Source organism: Staurois parvus, unplaced genomic scaffold (genome assembly GCF_062004578.1).
Source record: "Staurois parvus isolate SC_StPar_1 unplaced genomic scaffold, SC_StPar_1.0 ptg000221l, whole genome shotgun sequence".
Taxonomy (NCBI): Eukaryota; Metazoa; Chordata; class Amphibia; order Anura; family Ranidae; genus Staurois; species Staurois parvus.
Genome location: NW_028318017.1, coordinates 1,827,130 through 1,851,856, shown reverse-complemented (window position 1 = coordinate 1,851,856; position 24,727 = coordinate 1,827,130). Strand labels below are relative to the sequence as shown.

At 43.0% G+C, this 24,727-nt stretch overlaps 2 protein-coding genes across 2 annotated transcripts in view; one reads left to right on the top strand and one right to left on the bottom strand.

The window, feature by feature from the left end:
- LOC149460747 (uncharacterized) overlaps positions 1–24,727 on the top strand; it is a 159,673-nt gene that overhangs the window by 53,953 nt on the left and 80,993 nt on the right. Inside the window, exons 6-7 of the mRNA XM_089679231.1 lie at positions 7,584–8,268; positions 8,865–8,867. Of these exons, the coding sequence (XP_089535357.1) occupies positions 7,584–8,268; positions 8,865–8,867 (688 nt within the window). The remainder of the gene's footprint in view (positions 1–7,583; positions 8,269–8,864; positions 8,868–24,727) is intronic.
- LOC149460751 (uncharacterized) lies at positions 17,784–21,797 on the bottom strand. The gene has a single exon (XM_089679201.1). It carries the CDS (start codon positions 21,795–21,797, stop codon positions 20,313–20,315), a length of 1,485 nt encoding a protein of 494 aa, XP_089535327.1. The 3' UTR covers positions 17,784–20,312.

The window sequence follows — 24,727 nt, the reverse complement described above, 5'->3', positions numbered from 1 at the left end:
GATCATATCCCCCCTTATGTATTATACATGGAGATCATATCCCCCCTTATGTATTTATACATGGAGATCATATCCCCCTTATGTATTATACATGGAGATCATATCCCCCCCTTGTGTATTATACATGGAGACCATATCCCCCCCTTATGTATTATACATGGAGATCATATCCCTCTTATGTATTATACATGGAGACCATATCCCCCCTTATGTATTATACATGGAGATCATATCCCCCCCTTATGTATTATACATGGAGATCATATCCCCCCTTATGTATTATACATGGAGATCATATCCCCCCCCTTATGTATTATACATGGAGATCATATCCCCCCTTATGTATTATACATGGTGATCATATCCCCCTTATGTATTATACATGGAGATCATATCCCCCCTTATGTATTATACATGGAGATCATATCCCCCTTATGTATTATACATGGTGATCATATCCCCCCTTATGTATTATACATGGAGATCATATCCCCCTCTTATGTATTATACATGGAGATCATATCCCCCCTTATGTATTATACATGGTGATCATATCCTCCCTTATGTATTATACATGGAGATCATATCCTCCCTTATGTATTATACATGGAGATCATATCCCCCTCTTATGTATTATACATGGAGATCATATCCCCCCTTATGTATTATACATGGTGATCATATCCCCCCGTTATGTATTATACATGGTGATCATATCCCCCCTTATGTATTATACATGGAGATCATATCCCCCCTTATGTATTATACATGGAGATCATATCCCCCTTATGTATTATACATGGTGATCATATCCCCCCTTATGTATTATACATGGAGATCATATCCCCCCTTATGTATTATACATGGAGATCATACCCCCTTATGTATTATACATGGAGATCATATCCCCCCTTATGTATTATACATGGAGATCATATCCCCCTTATGTATTATACATGGTGATCATATCCCCCCTTATGTATTATACATGGTGATCATATCCCCCTTATGCATTATACATGGAGATCATATCCCCCTTATGTATTATACATGGAGGTCATATCCCCCCTTATGTATTATACATGGAGATCATATCTTCCCCCTTATGTATTATACATGGTGATCATATCCCCCCCTTATGTATTATACATGGTGATCATATCCCCCCCTTATGTATTATACATGGTGATCATATCCCCTCCCCCCTTATGTATTATACATGGTGATCATATCCCCCCCTTATGTATTATACATGGTGATCATATCCCCTCCCCCCTTATGTATTATACATGGAGATCATATCCCCCTTATGTATTTTACATGGAGATCATATCCCCCCCTTATGTATTATACATGGAGATCATATCCCCCCCTTATGTATTATACATGGAGATCATATCCCCCCTTATGTATTATACATGGAGATCATATCCCCCCCTTATGTATTATACATGGAGATCATATCCCCCCCTTATGTATTATACATGGAGATCATATCCCCCCCTTATGTATTATACATGGAGACCATATCCCCTCCCCCCTTATGTATTATACATGGTGATCATATCCCCTCCCCCCTTATGTATTATACATGGAGATCATATCCCCCCCTTATGTATTATACATGGAGACCATATCCCCTCCCCCCTTATGTATTATACATGGAGACCATATCCCCTCCCCCCTTATGTATTATACATGGTGATCATATCGCCCTTATGTATTATACATGGAGATCATATCCCCCCTTATGTATTATACATGGAGATCATATCCCCCTTATGTATTATACATGGTGATCATATCGCCCTTATGTATTATACATGGTGATCATATCGCCCTTATGTATTATACATGGAGATCATATCCCCCCTTATGTATTATACATGGAGACCATATCACCCCTTATGTATTATACATGGAGATCATATCCCCCTTATGTATTATACATGGAGATCATATCCCCCCCTTATGTATTATACATGGAGATCATATCCCCCTTATGTATTATACATGGAGATCATATCCCCCCCTTATGTATTATACATGGAGATCATATCCCCCTTATGTATTATACATGGAGACCATATCCCCCCTTATGTATTATACATGGTGATCATATCCCCCCCTTATGTATTATACATGGTGATCATATCCCCCCTTATGTATTATACATGGAGATCATATCCCTCCTTATTCATTTTACATGGAGATCATATCCCCCTTATGTATTATACATGGAGATCATATCCCCCTTATGTATTATACATGGAGATCATATCCCCCCCTTATGTATTATACATGGAGATCATATCCCCCCTTATGTATTATACATGGAGATCATATCCCCTTTATGTATTATACATGGAGATCATATCCCCCCTTATGTATTATACATGGAGATCATATCCCCCCTTATGTATTATACATTGAGATCATATCCCCCCTTATGTATTATACATGGAGATCATATCCCCCCTTATGTATTATACATGGAGATCATATCCCCCTTATGTATTATACATGGAGATCATATCCCCCCTTATGTATTATACATGGAGATCATATCCCCCTTATGTATAATACATGGTGATCATATCCCCCCTTATGTATTATACATGGAGATCATATCCCCCTTATGTATTATACATGGTGATCATATCCCCCTTATGTATTATACATGGTGATCATATCCCCCTTATGTATTATACATGGTGATCATATCCCCCTTATGTATTATACATGGAGATCATATCCCTCCCTTATGTATTATACATGGAGATCCTATCCTCCCTTATGTATTATACATGGAGATCATATCCCCCCCTTATGTATTATACATGGTGATCATATCCCCCCCTTATGTATTATACATGGTGATCATATCCCCCCCTTATGTATTATACATGGAGATCATATCCCCCTTATGTATTATACATGGAGATCATATCCCCCCTTATGTATTATACATGGAGATCATATCCCCCCTTATGTATTATACATGGAGATCATATCCCCCCTTATGTATTATACATGGTGATCATATCCCCCTTATGTATTATACATGGAGATCATATCCCCCCTTATGTATTATACATGGAGATCATATCCCCCTTATGTATTATACATGGAGATCATATCCCCCCTTATGTATTATACATGGAGATCATATCCCCCCTTATGTATTATACATGGAGATCATATCCCCCTTATGTATTATACATGGAGATCATATCCCCCCTTATGTATTATACATGGAGATCATATCCCCCCTTATGTATTATACATGGAGATCATATCCCTCCCTTATGTATTATACATGGAGATCCTATCCTCCCTTATGTATTATACATGGAGATCATATCCCCCCCTTATGTATTATACATGGTGATCATATCCCCCCCTTATGTATTATACATGGAGATCATATCCCCCTTATGTATTATACATGGAGATCATATTCCCCCTTATGTATTATACATGGAGATCATATCCCCCCTTATGTATTATACATGGTGATCATATCCCCCCGTTATGTATTATACATGGTGATCATATCCCCCCCCCCCCTTATGTATTATACATGGAGATCCTATCCTCCCTTATGTATTATACATGGAGATCATATCCCCCCCTTATGTATTATACATGGAGATCATATCCCCCCCTTATGTATTATACATGGAGATCATATCCCCCCTTATGTATTATACATGGAGATCATATCCCCCCTTATGTATTATACATGGAGATCATATCCCCCCTTATGTATTATACATGGAGATCATATCCCCCTTATGTATTATACATGGAGATCATATCCCCCCTTATGTATTATACATGGAGATCATATCCCCCCTTATGTATTATACATGGAGACCATATCACCCCTTGGGATTTTTAATATCAGACCCTATATTTTTTATAAATAAATAAAATTAAGTCGGGGTCCAAACACTGAACCTTGGGATACCCCACTAACCCCTCCCTTACCGGGCACTTTTAGCCCCTTCCTGCCCAGGCCAATTTTCTGGTTGCAGCGCTCTCACACTTTTAATGACATTGCGCGGTCATGCAACATTGTACCCAAACTAAAATTTGGGGGATATCTGTCCTGTTCTGACATTTGTGGGATATCTGTACCGTTCTGACATTTGGGGAATATCTGTTCCGTTTTGGCATTTGGGGGATATCTGTACCGTCCTGACATTTGGGGGATATCTGTACCGTCCTGACATTTGGGGGATATCTGTACTGTCCTGACATTTGGGGGATATCTGTACTGTCCTGACATTTGGGGGATATCTGTACTGTTCTGACATTCTTGGACCTCAAGAAATTAGATTGGCTGTCAGTACTTCAGGATTGATCAATATTCAGATCTATTCCATAGTTTGTGAACTCTATAACTTCCCTACAAACTAAATAATACATCCTAATTTGGGTTATTTTCACCAAAGACATGTAGCAGAATACATCTCGGCCTAAATTTATGAAGAACAATTATTTATTTGCAAACTTTTATAAAAGAAACAAAGAAAAACATGGGTTTTTTTTCATAATTTTTGTTATTCTTTTGGGAAGAAAATGAAGCCATCCATTGTATACAACAGTCATGTGACCTGCAGTGATTGGTCACAGCAGGTCACTTGGTACTGGCAACGGGGCCGGTACACAGATCTGTCAACGTCCGTGTCCGAGGTACACGGCCAGTGACAGATCGCACCGCTTTGGGGGTATGCAAACTGCACAAGCCTGGAAAGATCCCATATGGCTTCCACCCAGAGGAACGAGGTGCTCGACCGGCCACCATCTGGCCATAGGCCAGGCGGGAACCGGCTAATAACACTGAACCTTGGGGTACCCCACTAATAACATTGAACCTTGGGGTACCCCACTAATAAGAATGAACCTTGGGGTACACCACTAACAACCTTGGGGTACCCCACTAGTCACACTGAGCCTTGGGGTACCCCACTGATGACACTAATTCTTGGGGCACACCACTGACACTCCTAGACCATTCAGAGTATGAATCATTAACCACTACTCTCAGAATACGATCTTTTTGCCAGTTTTCTATCCATTTACATTCTGATTTTTCCAGCCTATAGACTTTACCTTACACATTAGCCGTGTGTGGGGAACTGTCTCCAAGTATACTACGTCCCCCGCCACCCCTCTGTCCAAGTATACCACATCCACGGCCACCCCTCTGTCCAAGTATACCACGTCCACGGCCACCCCTCTGTCGAAGTATACCACGTCCACGGCCACCCCTCTGTCGAAGTATACCACGTCCACGGCCACCCCTCTGTCGAAGTATACCACGTCCACGGCCACCCCTCTGTCGAAGTATACCACGTCCACGGCCACCCCTCTGTCGAAGTATACCACGTCCACGGCCACCCCTCTGTCGAAGTATACCACGTCCACGGCCACCCCTCTGTCGAAGTATACCACGTCCACGGCCACCCCTCTGTCGAAGTATACCACGTCCACGGCCACCCCTCTGTCGAAGTATACCACGTCCACGGCCACCCCTCTGTCGAAGTATACCACGTCCACGGCCACCCCTCTGTCGAAGTATACCACGTCCACGGCCACCCCTCTGTCGAAGTATACCACGTCCACGGCCACCCCTCTGTCGAAGTATACCACGTCCACGGCCACCCCTCTGTCGAAGTATACCACGGCCACCCCTCTGTCGAAGTATACCACGTCCACGGCCACCCCTCTGTCGAAGTATACCACGTCCACGGCCACCCCTCTGTCCAAGTATACCACGTCCACGGCCACCCCTCTGTCCAAGTATACCACGTCCACGGCCACCCCTCTGTCCAAGTATTCCACGGCCACCCCCACCCCTCTGTCCAAGTGTACCACGTCCACGGCCACCCCTCTGTCCAAGTGTACCACGTCCACCCCCACCCCTCTGTCCAAGTGTACCACGTCCACCCCCACCCCTCTTTCCAAGTGTACCACGTCCACCCCCACCCTTCTGTCCAAGTGTACCACGTCCACGGCCACCCCTCTGTCCAAGTGTAACATTTCCACGGCCACCCCTCTGTCCAAGTATTCCACGGCCACCCCTCTGTCCAAGTATACCACGTTCACCCCCACCCCTCTGTCCAAGTATACCACGTCCACCGCCACCCCTCTGTCCAAGTATACCACGTCCACCCCCACCCCTCTGTCCAAATATACCACGTCCACCCCCACCCTTCTGTCCAAGTGTACCACGTCCACAGCCACCCCTCTGTCCAAGTGTAACATTTCCACCGCCACCCCTCTGTCCAAGGGTTTGGTCACTTCCAATCTAACCTGTTTCGTGATGGCTTAATCCCAGCTCAACTCTACATGTTGTCTACAGTAAACATTTAAGCTTCCACTATTACAGATTACTAATACTGTGAGTCCTGACCCTTATACTATATAACTTGTACATTACATCCTCCTGACCCCTCCTCTATATACTCTATGTTGTACATTACATACTCCTGACCCCTCCTCTATATTGTACATTACATACTCCTGACCCCTGCACTATATACTCTATGTTGTACATTATATACTCCTGACCCCTGCACTATATACTCTGTTGTACATTACATACTCCTGACCCCTGCACTATATACTCTATGTTGTACATTACATAGTCCTGCCTTCTGCTTCCCCCCTCCCCCCACTGCTATATATACACATATTATGGATTCTCTTTTGTTACACCCATTTCCTACCAGCTGGACATTTTATATCGGATGATGTGATTGGAGCACAGACTTTTACATGGTGATAATAATGTGATAACATCCTCCAACTTTGGACCCTTAAACAGAAAGTGATAATGAGGGAGGAGTCAATACCCCAATGATGGTGGTCTTCAGGATCAGTCCAGTCTTCATCTTGGTTGTTCTCCCCCCATCCTCACTCTCTGACCTCTGGTGGGGCTCAGCCCCGCTGTTCTTCATGACTAAATCATGGACTAAATAAGGAAGTGCAGTACTTCTTGTGTTGGGAAGATGGCGATGAGTGATAGAGGGGGTGGGGACCCTCATCCTATAATCCCCTCATCACTGTCCCTCCTATAAAAGACAGTTCTGGTTGTTTCCTCACTCTCTGACTAAGGTCCATGAATAAAGAAATGACCTGGTAGGAGATCAGAGGAGCCATTTCCTAGTTCCCTTGAGCGTGGAATTGTATGCTCCTTAGAGACCAAGCTGCCTGATGTGGGTGGAGTCCTGGTTTGGGGGAACCAATCAGCTCCTGTCTAGTAATCCTCTTTGTCTTTGTATTTTAGTCCATGGCCGGGAGATGAGGAAAACCTCCGAGGATTGTCTCACTTTGTCTCCAGACTGGAAAGTAGAAGATGAGGACATCACACAGTATAGTCCAGGAGAAAACCCGGCTCCCTCCAATGTCCATCCGGCACAACCCAGTGTAGATGGACCATCTGATTCCTTGTATCCTGAGGAACCTCAGACTGTGCGGGACAGGGTCGGCCTTCCAACAGGGAAGAGATTCTCCTGTACTGAGTGTGGGAAGGCTTTCCGTTATAAATGCCGTCTTAATAGGCATAAAAGGTCTCACACGGGGGAGAAGCCGTATTCCTGTCCTGAGTGTGGGAAATGTTTTTCACAGAAGTCCTACCTTTGCAAGCATCAGAGATCTCACACGGGGGAGAAGCCGTATTCCTGTCCTGAGTGCGGGAAATGTTTTTCAGTGAAGTCCAATCTTTACACACATCAGAGATCTCACACAGGGGAGAAGCCGTATTCCTGTTCTGAGTGCGGGAAATGTTTTTTGAGGAAGCCCCATCTTTACACACATCAGAGATCTCACACAGGGGATAAGCCGTATTCTTGTCCTGAGTGCGGGGAATGTTTTTCACAGAAGTCCAATCTTTATAGACATCAGCAATTTCATATAGGTGAGAAGCCGTATTCCTGTCCTGAGTGTGGCAAATGCTTTTCATTGAAGTCCAGCCTTTACACACATCAGAGATCTCACACGGGGGAGAAACCGTATTCCTGTCCTGAGTGCGGGAAGTGTTTTTCGGTGAAGTCCAATCTTTACTCACATCAGAGATCTCACACGGGGGAGAAGCCGTATTCTTGTCCTGAGTGTGGAAAATGTTTTTCAGTGAAGTCCCATCTTCACACACATCAAAGATCTCACACAGGGGAAAAGCCATATTCTTGTTCTGAGTGTGGAAAATGTTTTTCAGATCAGTCCCATCTTTACAGACATCAGAGATCTCACACGCGGGTGAAGCCACTTTCCTGTCCTGAGTGAGGGAAATGTTCCTCACTGCAGTCCTGTCTTCCTGTACATCTGAGATTATAACGGGGTAGACAGATCAGACAGGGGTCAGTACTCCTGGGGGGTGGAATGGGGGGAGGGCTATGGCAGATAAGAAGGTTCCCATGTTACAAACAACCAGTGGAATTGGTACCATTTGTATGAAAATAAAAAATACACAAAATCCGTGTGAACAAGGTGTCAGTGAATGAAAGTGTTTGTTCACCAATGCCAGAAGTGTGCCCAGCATAATAGGTGGGTTGGAAGGTTTGGTGCATGAAGAGAACTAGGATTGAATTGGTATTGCTGAATTTTGGCTTCATTCCTCACATGACTGGGCCATTCATATTCCTGGCTAGGTTCTCTTTCGGAGAGACGGGGGAAATAGGAAAGGTGGTGGTGTCTAGTCTCTATGTGAGAAGTGATCTCAGAGCGAGTGTGAAAGAGGACCTAGTTGATGGAGAGTGTGATGAGGCTGAAGGATTACGGGTGGAACTGCACATGGGGGGCGTACTACAAAGGTCATCATTGGAGTTTGTTATAGGCCTCCCAGTGTTAATGAGGAGGTGGAGACTCAGCTCCTTGCACAGATGGAAAGGGCTGGGACAGTGATAATAATGGGGGGTGGTAACTACCCGGAAAGTGACTGGAGTAATGGTACTGCAGGAACAGTTAAGGAGTAAAAATGTATAAACCTACTACAGGACAATTTTATGGTCCAGTTCATAGAGGCCCCAACTAGGAATGATGCTCTGCTTGACCTGGTCATCTTCAACCATGAAGAGCTTATTATGAATGTCCATATAAAAGAACATCTGGGTAGCAGTGACCATAACATGATATCATTTATTGTTAGCTGTAAACAGCGAGCACGTACGGGAAAAATAAAAATGCTCAACTTTAAGAGAGCTAATTTTCCAAGGCTGAGAGCTGCTCTCCAAGACTTAGAATGGGAGGGCATATTGGCATCGATGAACACAACACAGAAATGGGAGTTCTTCAAAAAGACTGTATGTGACCACACTGCAAAATATATTGCTATGGGCAACAAGTATAACAGGCTAAAAATCAAACCTATGTGGCTTATGGCCAAAGTTACAAAAGCGATAGATAATAAAAGAGTTTTTATTAAATATAAAAATGAAAACGCGATCATCGTTTACACATTACAAAGAATATAACAGAATACGCAAAAAGGAAATAAAGGCGCAAAAATTGAACACGAATGACAGATTGCAAGAGATATCAGGACCAACCCCAAAACATTCCTCCAATATATGAATAGTAGAGAGGTCCAGTCCCAGCATGTAGGCCCTTTACAGAACCATCTAGAGGGAGTGACTGGGGACAAAGAGAAGGACAATGTATGAAATCCCTTCTTCAGCTCTGTGTATACAAAGGAGCATGGGGGGGCTCTTGTCCATATTGGGCGTGGTACTGACACCCCCCAGATGATCCACATTGGCTCACAATTGATATGATGCAGAAATATTTAGACAGAGTAAAGGTGAATAAAGCCCCTGGACCGGATGGCAGACACCCACGGGGCCTTAAAGAATTCAGCTCTGTCATCTCACAGCCATTGTTTCTCATTGTTAGGGACTCTTTAATGACTGGCATAGTACCACTGGATTGGTGTAAGGCCAATGTGGGGCCAATATTCAAAAAGGGGTCAAAATCTTTCCCAAGTTATAGACCTGTTAGTGTAACTTCTAAAGTTGGGAAGATACTGGAGAGTTTAATAAAAGACCACATAGATGAGTTCTTGCTGGAAACAAATATTGTAAGCCACAGACAGCATGGATTCATGACGTGGTATACTTGGACAGAGGGGTAGACGTGGCATACTTGGATAAAGGGGTGGCGGTGGACATGGTATACTTGGATAGAGGGGTGGCGGTGGACATGGCATACTTGGACAGAGGGGTGGATGTGGTATACTTGGACCTAGGGGTGGCGGGGGATGTGGTATGCTTGGACACAGGGATGGACGTGCTACACTTGGTAGAGGGGTGGCTGTGGACATGGTATACTTGGACAGAGGGGTGGCAGTGGACATGGTATACTTGGACAGAGGGGTGGCAGTGGACATGGTATACTTGGACAGAGGGGGGGCTGTGGATGTGGTATAACAAGAAGTGTCAGCCGCACACCAGAGGATAGATGAATATAGTGTATACAGTATGTATTAATCCATAGGACAATCAAAACACCGGGACATGAATACAGGACCTGTTAACGTGTTTCACATGATCGCGTGATTAATCATAACAAAGAAAACAATAAAAGTGCTTATGTCTTATATAGGTATTAGGTAATAAAGAACATCCGTCCTAATCAGCACTCCTGAATCCTGAGGATACACATACTAGTACATTGTAATAACATCATTGTATCAAAAACAGTGATATCAGAGAAAAAGGAAGGAAGAAAAGAAAAACGAAGTGGAATAACAAGAGAAACAAAGAAAGAGTAAAAAAATTATAAATAAAAATAATTATAAATGAAATAGCATATACAAACACAGATGAAAGCGAATAAATATCTCAAGAAGATAGGGCTGAGAAACTGCATTTGTAAATGATAAAAATTTAAATAATATACAAAAAACGCATGTCTACTTGGGATAAAGTACAAAAAAATCACAAAAAACCATACATATACAGACAGGAATATATCAAAACAGCAGAAAAAATATATCAAAAGTAATGCATCAAAAAACAAAAAGAGAATCCCAAAGGAGAAAAGGAATGGTGTGCACATAAATGTGTACACATGGGGTGCATGATGTGCCCAAATGAACACTAGAGACGTTCTCTATCAATCATAAAAATATGTGATGTCCCATTCATGGTTCACACCAGGGGCGGACTGACAACTCATGGGGCCCCCAGGCATGAGTTCCCCATGAATTCAAAGAGGAATTTACTCCAGAGATAAAATGATAATTCTCCCACTTTACAAAATGCTGGTTTGGACACATCTGGACTATGATGTCCAGTTCTGGTCACCAGTCCTCAGGTTGGATGTGCTGGATCTGGAGATAGTCTAGAGAAGGGTAAAAAAGCTAATAAAGGGGCTGGAAGACCTCAGTTATAAGCAGACTACAAACATGAACGGGTGAACTGACAACTCATGGGGCCCCGGGCAATATGGGATCATGGGGCCCCTGTGTCCTTGCCCAAACTCAAAAGGTACCAGGGGCATCTCATGGGGTCCCCTAATGACCCCGGGCCCTCGGGCAGTGCCAGAGTTTTCAATTGGTCAGTCCGCCCCTGGATCACACCCCGCAGGACACGTGTATTTAGATGGAATATCCAGAATATCTTCCTTTTACATAACCATAAAAACATATCTCCACCTATTTATAGGACGGACTTTTTCAGTGCCCTGTACCTGTACTGCCGTAATATCTCCTGCATGACAATTATTGAAATGTCGGGTCACACTAGTAGAGATGTCTTTCTATACTATATAGATGTTCAGGTTGTTGGGAGATAATCCGCTCACAGCTAATGCACATGAGACTTTAAATCCCAATATGGATGGGATGGCCAGCTCTGTTCAGCTGCTTTTCCACAACCTGGAAAGGAATATGTCAAAGGAGATCAGAGCCTATTGGGACTCTAGTTCACTATCTGAATATTTGTCCCTTGAACGAATACCTAGGGGTTACGTATAAAGACATTTCCTACATTTGAATTATTCGATGATGATTTAAGGAAACAGAGGACGGACACTCTTTCCACCCGCTCCTTTACTCTTATGAACCTCATTATTCTCTCAAAGACCAAAGAGACTGAAACCCTTCAGAAGGAGATCTCTGTTTTACATGAGGACATTAAACCTCTCCAAAATGCGGCTGAATTTGTTGAATTGGACAAACGCCTAAATAAGAAATTGGATCGATTAGAAAAGGAAATCATAGATGATAAGAAAGAGAAAATATAAATTGGATTACGACACAAACACGGTTCATATCTAGAAACAACAACACTCCTGGGGCAACCTTCCAGGTGGGAAACATGTTAGCTTCTCTGATACTGAAGCAGAATTTCTGGAGGAGACTATGGCTGCCTCTGATTCGGATCATTCGTCTCTACAACCATCAATTTTCAGACAGAAGAATGGAACCAGTACACCTGTCTCCTCAAAAAACAGAAAACAAAAGTACAAACATCACAAGAAGGGCCATGAAAAGGGCACAAAAAGACAAGAAGAGGAAAAGGACGGGAAGGAACAACAGGTGGCAATCGGTATCCATTGCGGGTACCACCCCACAGGATGTAACAGGTACTGTTAATGTATTAAATCTTTCCAATAGATCTCTCACTCCTGATGAGGAGTCCCTTCTCACCAAAGGACTCCATTTTTGGCCACAGACACATTTTAATCTGTTTGACATTATTTTGGATGTTAATAAATTTATTAGAAGAATTATCCTCAAAAAACATTTTTTCTGTGAACAGGATAAAGATGTTTGTGAGCAGAGTCTGGATCCCAATGTTCAGAATTGTCCCCAGAAGTTCACACATTCAGAGAATTATGTGCTGAGGGATCTAGAAGACCTTGCAGAGGAGGGAGGTGTTAATGCTTCCTCTGATTTGGGCATAGATTGCCCTCTGGACTAGATCTGATTTTTATCATATACAATCTCGCAGTCCTGGGAAGGACAAATATCAAAATTTGGTTGAATGGGATTTAGCTGCCTTGGCAATGCAAGTGTCTACTGGTATCAGTCCATGGCATGATAATCTTACACATGGGGAAAGGATACCCTTGAAGAATCTAGAAAGTGATAAATCAATTGTTGTCCTCAGTGCTGATAAAGGAGCACTGGTGGTGGTGATGGGTGTTGACATGTATCAGAAGGAAGCTGGGAGACAGCTTTTGGATATCTCCACCTATACCAAATCAAAGGGGGATCCCACAAAAAAAATATAAAGTGACTTGTTGACAAGGGAATCCAGATTGGTATTTTCAGCCAGAAGGAGGTAGATGTCCTTGTCCCCGATTTCCCTGTGATGTCTACATTCTACCACCTACCAAAAACCCATAAAGGTTTGCATCCTCTACAAGGGAGGCCCATTATTTCTGGCATCGGGTCTTTAAATGAAAGATTGGGTCACTGGTTGGATACACAGCTCCAGCCTTCTCCATATTATGGATGGCATGTGCTGGGATTAGAGTCTCATGTGGGTCACCTGTGATGTTGCCAGTCTATATTCCTCTATACCTCATCATCTTGCCATAAAGGCGATATATTTTTATCTAGAATCCAGCACTGGCTTTACCATTGAGCACCGTTTATTTATTTTAGATGTGTTAGAATATCTGCTCAGCCACAATTTCATTATCTTTAATGGCAAGTTTTTTCTTCAAAAGTGTGGAGCTGCAATGGGAGCCACATTCTCTCCTTCATTGGCCAACCTTTATATGTGTTGGTGGGAGCAGTTACACATCTATGGCACTGATAATCCCTTTAGGTATCATATTAGAATGTTCTTTGGCTATATTGATGACCTTATATTCCTTGTAGATAAAGGTCTGGGAGACTTGTCCGTTCTCGTATCTTATTTATACAACAATGATAAGCATCTGTCATTCACAGGACAATCAGAGGAGAGAGAGTTTTTTTTCCCTGGATGTCCGTCTGACCGGTGATAATTGTAGAGTTACCACTAGTGTCAGGGCTCGGGTATGACCAGAGGTATGTGAACTGACGCAGGGAAACGCAGGCTTCAGATAAGTTATAAACAATATAATTTATTAAAGCCTAACAATACAAACATAAACGCAGTGCACCAAACCCCAAGCTAACACAAATACATACAACAAGTTGAAACAAACCCAAACCTAAACTGATACAGATACACAGGTACATACACATATAGAGCACAACGTAATCAGGCAGGCCGGGTCGATAACAATCGGGCAGGTAGGTACAGGAGGAGCAGGCGGAGAGAATGGTCAGGGTCACAAGCCAGGGATCAAAACAGGAGAAGTCAGCAGAGGTCAGGATCAAGCAGGGTCAGCAACAAGTCAGGCAGAGGCAGGAACAGGAACGCAGGTTACAAGATACAGGGGCCCAGGAAAAACACACACCAAGGCCCAGACTGCAGGTCTGGCCATCCCTTAAATACACCAGTATAATCAGCTTCAGGTGTTTGGCTGGCTGCAGGGTTGAGTCTCTGATTGCTGAGAGCACCAGCTGGCCAGCCCTGGTACTGCAGCCCACAAGGCAGGTGAGTCCCACCATTACTGGCAAGTCCATTCCTGACAACTAGTCTATACAGGGAACCTCCATCTGGTAATACTCTTTTATCAGCCCAATTGGGCCATCCTAGACATACTATCACAAGTATTCCTGTTGGACAATTTTTGCGCATTCTTCGCATTTGTAGTTCCCAACAGGATTTCCATAAAGAGGCTCTTGCTCTATACCAGCACTTTTTACATACGGGATATCCCAAATGGATGCTGGATAGAGCATACTGTATAGCCAGTTCCAAACGGAGGGAAGATCTTCTATTGAAGAGAAAACCATGCAGTGGGAGCGATAGGAAGAGAAATGATAATGTCCATCAATCCAGTAAAAGGAATCTTACTTTATCTACTCCATTCAGTTTGGAATTTAATGTAATTAAAGGCATTGTTACCCATTATCTTCCTATCCTATGTGAGGACCAGATATGTGCAAACATCCTCAAGAATGGTATTATTGTTGTTTCAAAAAGAGCCCCCACCTTAGGTAACTCTTTGTCCCCCAGCTTCTATAGTCCCACACACGCTCAATCCACCACGTGGATGCATTTCAAAGGCAACTATCGATGTGGTGCGCTCTCCTGTCCATGCTGTATACATATTATGAAGGGCAATACATTTCCGTCTACTGCTCATAACAAGGAATATAGTATTGCTTCCTTCTATAACTGTAATACCACCCATGTGATTGATCTGATCACTTGTAAACTTTGTAATATTCAGTATGTGGGACGCACGACCAGACGCTTCACGGATCGTTTTTATGAACGTCTATATAGTATAGAAAGACATCTCTCTACTATTGTGGCCCGACATTTCAGTAATTGTCATGCAGGAGATATTACGGCAGTACAGGTACAGGGCACTGAAAAAAATTGGTCGTATAAAAAGAGGTGGAGATACGTTTTTACGATTGTGCAAAAGGGAGATATTCTGGATATTCCATCTAAATACACGCGTCCCACGGGGTGTGAACCATGAATGGGACATCACATATGTTTATGATTGATAGAGAACATGTCTCTAGTGTTCCCTTCACCCCTGTATATAGAAGAATGTGTGTATATGTACATGTGTGTGCATCTATCCATATATATATATATATATATTATGTTAATTGAGTAGTTTTTATGTATATATATATATATATATATATATCCTTTCATATACTTCATTACTTAGTTTATTTGGATGCGCAGCATGTTCATTTGGGTACATCATGCACCTCATGTGTGCACACGTCTTTAATACCATCTTGCTTTTCCCTTTGGAATTTTTTTTCTTTTTTTTCTGATGCGTTACTTTTGTCTTTTGATGCGTTGTCATTTGATGCGTTACTTTTGATACATATTTTTTCTGCTGTTTTGATATATTCCTGTCTGAATATGTATGTTTTTTTATTTTCTGTGGTTTTTTTGTACTTTATCCCAAGTAGACATGCGTTTTTTTGTATGCGTTCTTTGTATATATTATTATTTAAATTTTGATTATTTACAAATGTGGCTTCTTACCCTATATCTTTTTGGGATATTTACTTGCTTTTATGTGTGTTTATGTATGTTATTTCATTTTTCATTTTACTTTTCATTCATCATTTTTTCATAATTATTTTTATTCATTATTCTTTTTCTCTTTCTTTGTTTCTCTTTTTATTCCACTTCGCTTTCCTTTTTTCTTTTCTTCCTTTCTTGTTGTTCTCTGAGATCACTACTTCTGATGTAATGGTTTTATATGTCTTGTTACAATGTATTAGTAGGCGTATCCTCAGGATTCAGGAGTGCTGATTAGGACAGGTGTTCTTTATTAACTAATACCTATATAAGACGGCACTTTTGTTGTTTTCTTTGTTATGATTAAGCATGAGATCGGGTGAAACGCGTTAACAGGTCCTGTATTCATGTCCTGGTGTTTTGTGTGTCCTATGGATCAATAAATACACACTATATTCATCTATCCTCCGGTGTATGGCTGACCCTTCTTCCTATTACAATGCAGTCAGGCAAGTACCGTTCTCCTGGCAACCGCCAAGACCAGACATGTCCATTGGATTGCCAGACAGAGAAGCGTGATTGGTCACTCCAGAGAACACACCTCCACTGCTCTAGAGTCCAGTGGCGGCGTGCTTTACACCACGGCATCCGATGCTTTGCATTGCACTTGGTGATGGAAGGCTTGGATGCAGCTGCTCAGCCATGGAAACCCATTCTATGAAGCTCTCTACGCACCGTTGTTGGGCTCATCTGAAGGCCACACCAAGTTTGGAGATCTTTAGCTATTGACTCTGCAGACAGTTGGTGACTTCTGCGCACTGTGCGCTTCAGCATGCGCTGACCCCTCTCTGTCATGTGACGTGGCCTACCACTTGGTGGCTGAGTTGCTGTTGTTCCCAGTTGCTTCCACGTTGTTATAATACCACTAACAGTTGACCGTGGAATATTTAGTAGCCAGGAAATGTCACGGATGGACTTATTGCACAGGTGACAACCTATCACGGGACCACGCTTGGAGTCACTGAGCTCCTGAGAGCGACCCATTCTTTCACCAATGTTTGTAGAAGCAGTCTGCATGCCTAGGGGCTTGATTGTATACACCTGTGTCCATGGAGGGGATTGGAACACCTGAATCACATGATTGGGATGGCTGGCCCAATACTTTGGGCAATATAGTGTATGTGTTATGTCATGTGACTTGTTTGTAATACTATATAAGTGTGTTTTACCTTACTTTATACTAGTCATGACTAAAGACTGACATGTCAGAAACGTGTTGGTGTTTTTAGCTTTGTACATGCTTCAATATAGGAATATACAGTTGGATTTCATCCTGAGTGCCGGCCATTTCTGCTTTTCATGTACCATTAGAGGGAGACTCCAATCCAGCTGGGTTACCCCACACAGGCAGATACGAATCTTACATACAATCTGGTGCACGCTAAGGGTTGGGGGGCAGTCTAGCAATTGGCACACCCTTCTAGGATTCCTCCAGCTATCCTACAAGCTAGAACCCCGGTGTTCATCACTCTTCCAATGTCCACACCCCCCCCACACCACACACACACAGATCTCCATCTGGCAGATCTGTTACTTTACAATCTGCATGAAATCTTCCAACATGCAGTACAATTGCATACAGATTGGCAATGAACTTAGACCGAGCACATAAACACTACAATACAACAATCTCTCTGGAGATATGAGCCCCAGCTTAGTACACAGAAATCATTAATTTTATGATTTAATATTCCGACAGCATAAAATATACACAAGAAAGAGGGTTACAAAGAATACAACACAAGACAGAAAGACACAAAATTAGCTATTCACTGTGAAATAAAAAGCAGAATGAAAACAGAAATAAAACGTTTACCAAGATTTATCCTGTGACTGGAGCAAGTCAAAGAAAGTCTGCGATTCGCCAGTCATATGGAACCGGCTCCATAAGAATCACCCCATCCATATCTCAGGGTCCCCAATTTATTGAAATATGGATGTGGGCGGGACTTTGGACCTTGGCCAATCAACTCTGGGGGGTGTTCCTCCACCAGCCCACAGGATGTTCTGTGTTCTGAAGTGCCCAGAGCTGAATGGGTCAGGAACGGTTCTGATGGCTGGGTGCAGAATAGGATCTCTGACACCAGCGCATCACTCCGATCGCGACAGTACCAATCACTGTTCAGCTGTTGCAATCAGGCGCCATATAACTGTTTTGTGTGTTTCTCTGGGATTCTACAGAGGCTACAAATACAGTTTTACATGCAGATGTAGCCTACAGTGTGTCTAATCAGAAGGAAGTATTTTCATCTCTCTGCAACTAATATTTTAGCTTTTATGAGAGATTAAATAGATTCCTCTTATCTGTGGATATAAATCAAAGCCAGCAGCCTTCTCCCTGTCTCCTGCTGGCCCTTGTAGCCAAAATGGCTAGTACTCTTCTTTTAGCTTCAGGAAGGTGAGAAATCTATGTCTACATGGGTGAGAGTTTTATTGGCATCTCGGTGTCTCTACTGGCCTAGAAGCTGCTCTGTCCTTTCAGATGCTAATTGGTGACCATATGTCTCTGACTGAACACTGTATCTCTAATAACACAGAATGAAACTAGATCTACAATCACATCCTTCTACAGATCACGTCACATCTCAGCTACTGGCAGAGCTACCCGACTCCCACATTTATGTTACAATATATTTCTATATCATTATCATATCTCCTCTGAAGGGTCTCATCTCCAAGGAGAATACGTTTGATGTTCAGGGGCGGACTGACCATTTGGAAACTCGGGCACTGCCCGAGGGCCTGGGGTCAGTAGGGGGCCCCATGAGATGCCCCTGGTACCTTTTTCATAGGCTTTTTTGAGTTTGGGCAATTACACATAGGCCCCATGAGTTGTCAGTTCACCCTGTTCATGTTTGTAGTCATTGCTCATAACTGAGGTCTTCCAGCCCTTTTATTAGCTTTGTTACCCTTCTCTGGACTCAATCCAGTTCCAGCACATCCAACCTGAGGACTGGTGACCAGAACTGGACACCATACTCCAGATGTGTCCAAACCAGCATTTTGTAAAGTGTGAGAATTATCGTTTTATCTAGTAAATTCCCTTTTGAATTCATGCTGATATTCTGCTGGCCTTGCTTGCTGCGGCTTGGTATGCATGCTATTGCTGAGTCTGTGATCCACTAGGACCCCCAGATCCTTCTCCATCCTCGATTCCCCCAGAGGTTCATCCCCTAGTACAAAGGTGGGCAACTGCGGCCCTCCTGCTGTTGCAGAACTACAAGTCCCATCATGCCTCTGCCTCTTGGAGTAACTGTCAGTCTTCCCATCAGCCTTTGCCTCTGGGAGTCATGCTTGTAACTGTCATCTTGCAATGCTTTCTGGGACATGTAGTTCCACAACAGATGGTGGGCCACAGTTGCCCACCCCTGCCCTGGCGTGTAGCTGGCATTCATATTTTTAGCCCCCAAGTACATTACGTTACATTTTCCTACATGAAACCTCCTTTGCCATGTAGTTGTCACCCCTTTATTTTATTGAAACGTTTATATATCCTGTGGTGAAGGTTTTGCTCTGCTTAGATTTGAATCATCAACAAACACCGAGATTGAACTATTTATACTGACCCCTATATCATTTATGAACAGAATTGGACCCAGAACAGAGCCCTGGGGTACCCCACTTATAACTCAGACCATTCAGAGGTACATTTATCACCACCCTTTGTACACGCCCCAGTAACCTGTTTTCTATCCATGTACATACACTATTCTCAGCACCAACATGCCTCAATTTGTGGATTAAACATTTATGGGGTATTGTGTCAGATGTTTTGGTGAAGTCCATATACACTACATCCATGGGGGTTCCTTTATCCAGATTACAGCTCACCTCCTCATAGATGGCTAATAGGTTGGTTATTAGGATCACATCTGAGCTGCTGGAATGTCTTCCAATGATGGAAAATACATTGAAAACTTATTCTCCTGCTATCAATGTCTGACCCGGTCCCACACTTCATCCATGTCTTTGGTGACCTCTGATCTCCTTATGGACTGTTTCTTCCATGATGAAGATCAGCCATGGAGTATATCTGAGGTGTATATCAGGGTGTGCTTCTTCCCCACATGAGAGCTGGGATGTCCAGCAACATTCATCTAGAAGACATTTCCTGCACTCAAGGCACTAATACACCTCCAGGGTTGTGTGGGACCCCTTATGTACAGGAAGACAGGACTTCAGTGAGGAACAATTCCCTCACTCGGGACAGGAAAGTGGCTTCTCCCTCATGTGAGATCTATGATGTGTGTTAAGATTGGACTTCACTGAAAAACATTTCCCACACTCAGGACAGGAATACGGCTTCTCCCCTGTGTGAGATCTCTGATGTGTATGAAGATTGGACTTCACTGAAAAACATTTCCCGCACTCAGGACAAGAATATGGCTTCTCCCCCTTGTGAGATCTCTGATGTGTATGAAGAATGGACTTCCACGCAAAACATTTTCCACACTCAAGACAGGAATATGGCTTCTCCCCCGTGTGAGATCTCTGATGTCTGTAAAGATAGGACTTCACTGAAAAGCATTTCCCGCACTCAGGACAGGAATACGGCTTCTCATCTGTATGAGATCTCTGATGTGTGTGAAGAAGGGACTTCACTGAAAAACATTTCCCACATTCAAGACAGGAATAAGGCTTCTCCCGCGTGTGAGAACTCTGATGTCTGTAAAGATGAGACTTCACTGAAAAGCATTTCCCGCACTCAGGACAGGAATACGGCTTCTCATCTGTATGAGATCTCTGATGTCTGTAAAGATGGGACTTCACTGAAAAACATTTCCCACATTCAGGACAGGAATACGGCTTCTCCCCCGTGTGAGATCTCTGATGACTATGAAGTTTGGACTTCTCTAAAAAACATTTCCCGCATTCAGAACAGAAAAATAGCTTCTCCCCCGTGTGAGATCTCTGATGTCTGTAAAGACTGGACTTCACTGAAAAACATTTCCCGCACTCAGGACAGGAATGTGGCTTCTCCCCGATGTGAGATATTTGATGTGTGTAAAGATTGCCCTTCACTGAAAAACATTTCCCGCACTCAGGACAGGAATACGGCTTCTCCCCTGTGTGAGATCTTTCATGCACATTAAGATGGGATTTATGCCGGAAACCCTTCCCACACTCAAGACAGGAATACGGCTTCTCCCCCCTGTGAGATCTCTGATGACTATGAAGTTTGGACTTCACTGAAAAACATTTCCCGCACTCAGGGCAGAAAAATAGCTTCTCCCCCGTGTGAGATCTCTGATGTCTGTAAAGACTGAACTTCACTGAAAAACATTTCCCGCACTCAGAACAGGAATACGGCTTCTCCCCTGTGTGAGATCTCTGATGAATGTAAAGATTGGATATCTGTGAAAAACATTTCCCGCACTCAGGACAGGAATACGGCTTCTCTCCTGTGTGAGATCTTTTGTGCACATTAAGATGGGATTTAGAACGGAAACCCTTCCCGCACTCAGTACAGGAGAAGCTCTTCCCTGTTAGAAGGCCGGCCCGGTCCCGCACAGTCTGACCGTCCTCAGGATACAAGGAATCCGATGGTCCATCTACACTGGGTGGTGCCGGATGGACATTGGAGGGAGCCGGGTTTTCTCCTGGACTATACTGTGTGATGTCCTCATCTTCTACTTTCCAGTCTGGAGACAAAGTGAGACAATCCTCGGAGGTTTTCCTCATCTCCCGGCCATGGACTAAAATACAAAGTCAAAGAGGATTACTAGACAGGAGCTGATTGGTGTTGGGGATGCAACAGCATGTACTATATACAGTATTGTGTGTTAATATCACTTGACCAGTAGATGGCACTGTACACTAAGGTTACCAGTTGTGCATATCTGTAAAACTTGTTGGTTCTTTTTCTCTTCTCTCTCTCTTTATAACCAAGATGTCTGCTGTTACAGTTTGCTGAAATGTTTTGTATGTTTGCAACTTAAGCCACACAAGTAAACCAAGTTCTGCCTCATCACAAGCTACTAGTGTCTTCTCTAACACATAACCAACCGGTTATGGACCCAGCTCCAGACACTGAGAAAAAGGAAAACTACAAGCAAGTAAGTGGTGCATTTACAATCCTGTGTGAGGAAACAAGAACTGTATCCAATTCACTGAAAGATGGCAAGTGCTTCAGATATGAAGTTTACAATAGCAAAGCTCAACAACACCAACTACCAGCTATGGAAGTTTAAGCTTGAAATGCTGTTATCCAAAGATGACTTGTGGCAGGTACTAGATACTCACAGACCCAATGACAACCCGGAAGAATGGGACAGAAAAAACAGGCAAGCAAAAGCAGTCATAAGCCTGTTAGTGGAGGACGATCAACTCCTTCATATCAGGAAAGAAAGCACAGCTAAAGGTATGTGGACTGCATTACAAAAGCTGCATGAACGTGCAAACCTAAACAGTAAACTATATCTGCTGCGCAAACTGTATAAGATGAGGCTGGAAAACGGGCCGGAAATGGGTGAACATGTAAATGCTATGCTAGAAATTGTGGACCAGCTGGGTGCAATAGGTGAAGAAATGAAAGACAATCATGTAGTAGCACTACTGCTATGCAGCCTTCCAGAATCATACAGTGCCCTTATAAATGCTCTAGAAACTAGACCGGAAACTGAACTGTTAAGAATATGTTAAGGGAAAATTAATTGATGAATACAGCAGAAGAAAGGAAGATTTGCATAGTGAAGAGAACGAGAGACCAGAGGCAGCTCTGAAGGTGCATGAAGGCAGAAGACAAAGCAAAGAAACCAGGGTACAGTGGGGATCGAAAGTTTGGGCACCGCAGCTAAAAATTTGTATTAATGTGCATAAAGAAGCCAAGGAAAGATGGAAAAATCTCCAAAAGGCATCAAATTACAGATTAGACCAGCAATGGGCAAACTACGGCCCGACGGACCTTTTAATCCGGCCCGCGGAGCTAGGCTCCCACTAGGCTCCTCTCACAGTCCGCCCTGAAGACCGATGTAGCATGAAAATCTGTCTCCTATGAGGATCTGTCCCCCTCGACGTATCTGCGCATGTGCCGGAGATCGCCGATCGGCTGCTAATGCCTGAAACTGGCACATGCGCAGATACGTCGAGGGGGACAGATCCTCATAGGAGACAGATTTTCATGCTACACCGGAACGGCGCAGGAACAGGGCGAGAGGAACGCGCGGAGCAAAGGTAAGTGAATTGACACAGGGGGGACTTGGGGACTTAATATGGGGGATGAATTAATATGGGGAATGAATTACTATAGGGGGGATGAATTACTATAGGGGGGTGAATTACTATGGGGGATGAATTACTATATGGGGGATGAATTACTATAGGGGGGATGAATTACTATATGGGGGATGAATTACTATGGGGGATGAATTACTATATGGGGGATGAATTACTATATGGGGAATGAATTACTATATGGGGGGTGAATTACTATATGGGGGAATGAATTACTATATGGGGGATGAATTACTATATGGGGGATGAATTACTATGGGGAATGAATTACTATAGGGGGGATGAATTACTATATGGGGGATGAATTACTATAGGGGGGATGAATTACTATAGGGGGGATGAATTACTATAGGGGGGATGAATTACTATGGGGGATGAATTACTATGGGGGATGAATTACTATATGGGGGATGAATTACTATGGGGGATGAATTACTATATGGGGGATGAATTACTATATGGGGGATTAATTACTATATGGGGGATGAATTACTATATGGGGAATTAATTACTATGGGGGATGAATTACTATATGGGGGATGAATTACTATGGGGGATGAATTACTATATGGGGGATGAATTACTATGGGGGATGAATTACTATATGGGGGATGAATTACTATATGGGGGATTAATTACTATGGGGGATGAATTACTATATGGGGGATGAATTACTATGGGGGATGAATTACTATATGGGGGATGAATTACTATATGGGGGATTAATTACTATATAGGGGATGAATTACTATGGGGGATGAATTACTATGGAGGATGAATTACTATGGGGGATGAATTACTATATGGGGGATGAATTACTATGGGGGATGAATTACTATATGGGGGATGAATTACTATATGGGGGATTAATTACTATGCTTACTATGGGGGAATATTACTATACTTACTATGGATGACACATACACATCATTCATCTACTCTTGGTCCGGCCCCCGGGTCCAATATATGAACCCATTGCAGCCCTCAAGTCAAAAAGTTTGCCCACCCCTGGATTAGACATTCTTATAATATGTCAACAAAAGTTAGATTTCCATCATTTACACTTTCAAAATAACAGAAAACAAAAAAATGGCGTCTGCAAAAGTTTGGGCACCCTGCAGAGTTAATATCTTGTACTGCCCCCTTTGGCAAGTATCACAGCTTGTAAACGCTTTTTGTAGCCAGCCAAGAGTCTTTCAATTCTTGTTTGAGGTATCTTTGCCCATTCTTCCTTACAAAAGTCTTCCAGTTCTTTGAGATTTCTGGGCTGTCTGTCACGCACGGCTCTTTTAAGGTCTATCCATAGATTTTCAATGATGTTGAGGTCAGGAGATTGTGAAGGCCATGGCAAAACCTTCAGTTTACGCCTCTTGATGTAA

Excerpts from the sequence above, each read along its gene's own strand:
- LOC149460751 (XM_089679201.1), bottom strand. The coding sequence starts at position 21,797 with ATGAGGAAAACCTCCGAGGATTGTCTCACTTTGTCTCCAGACTGGAAA.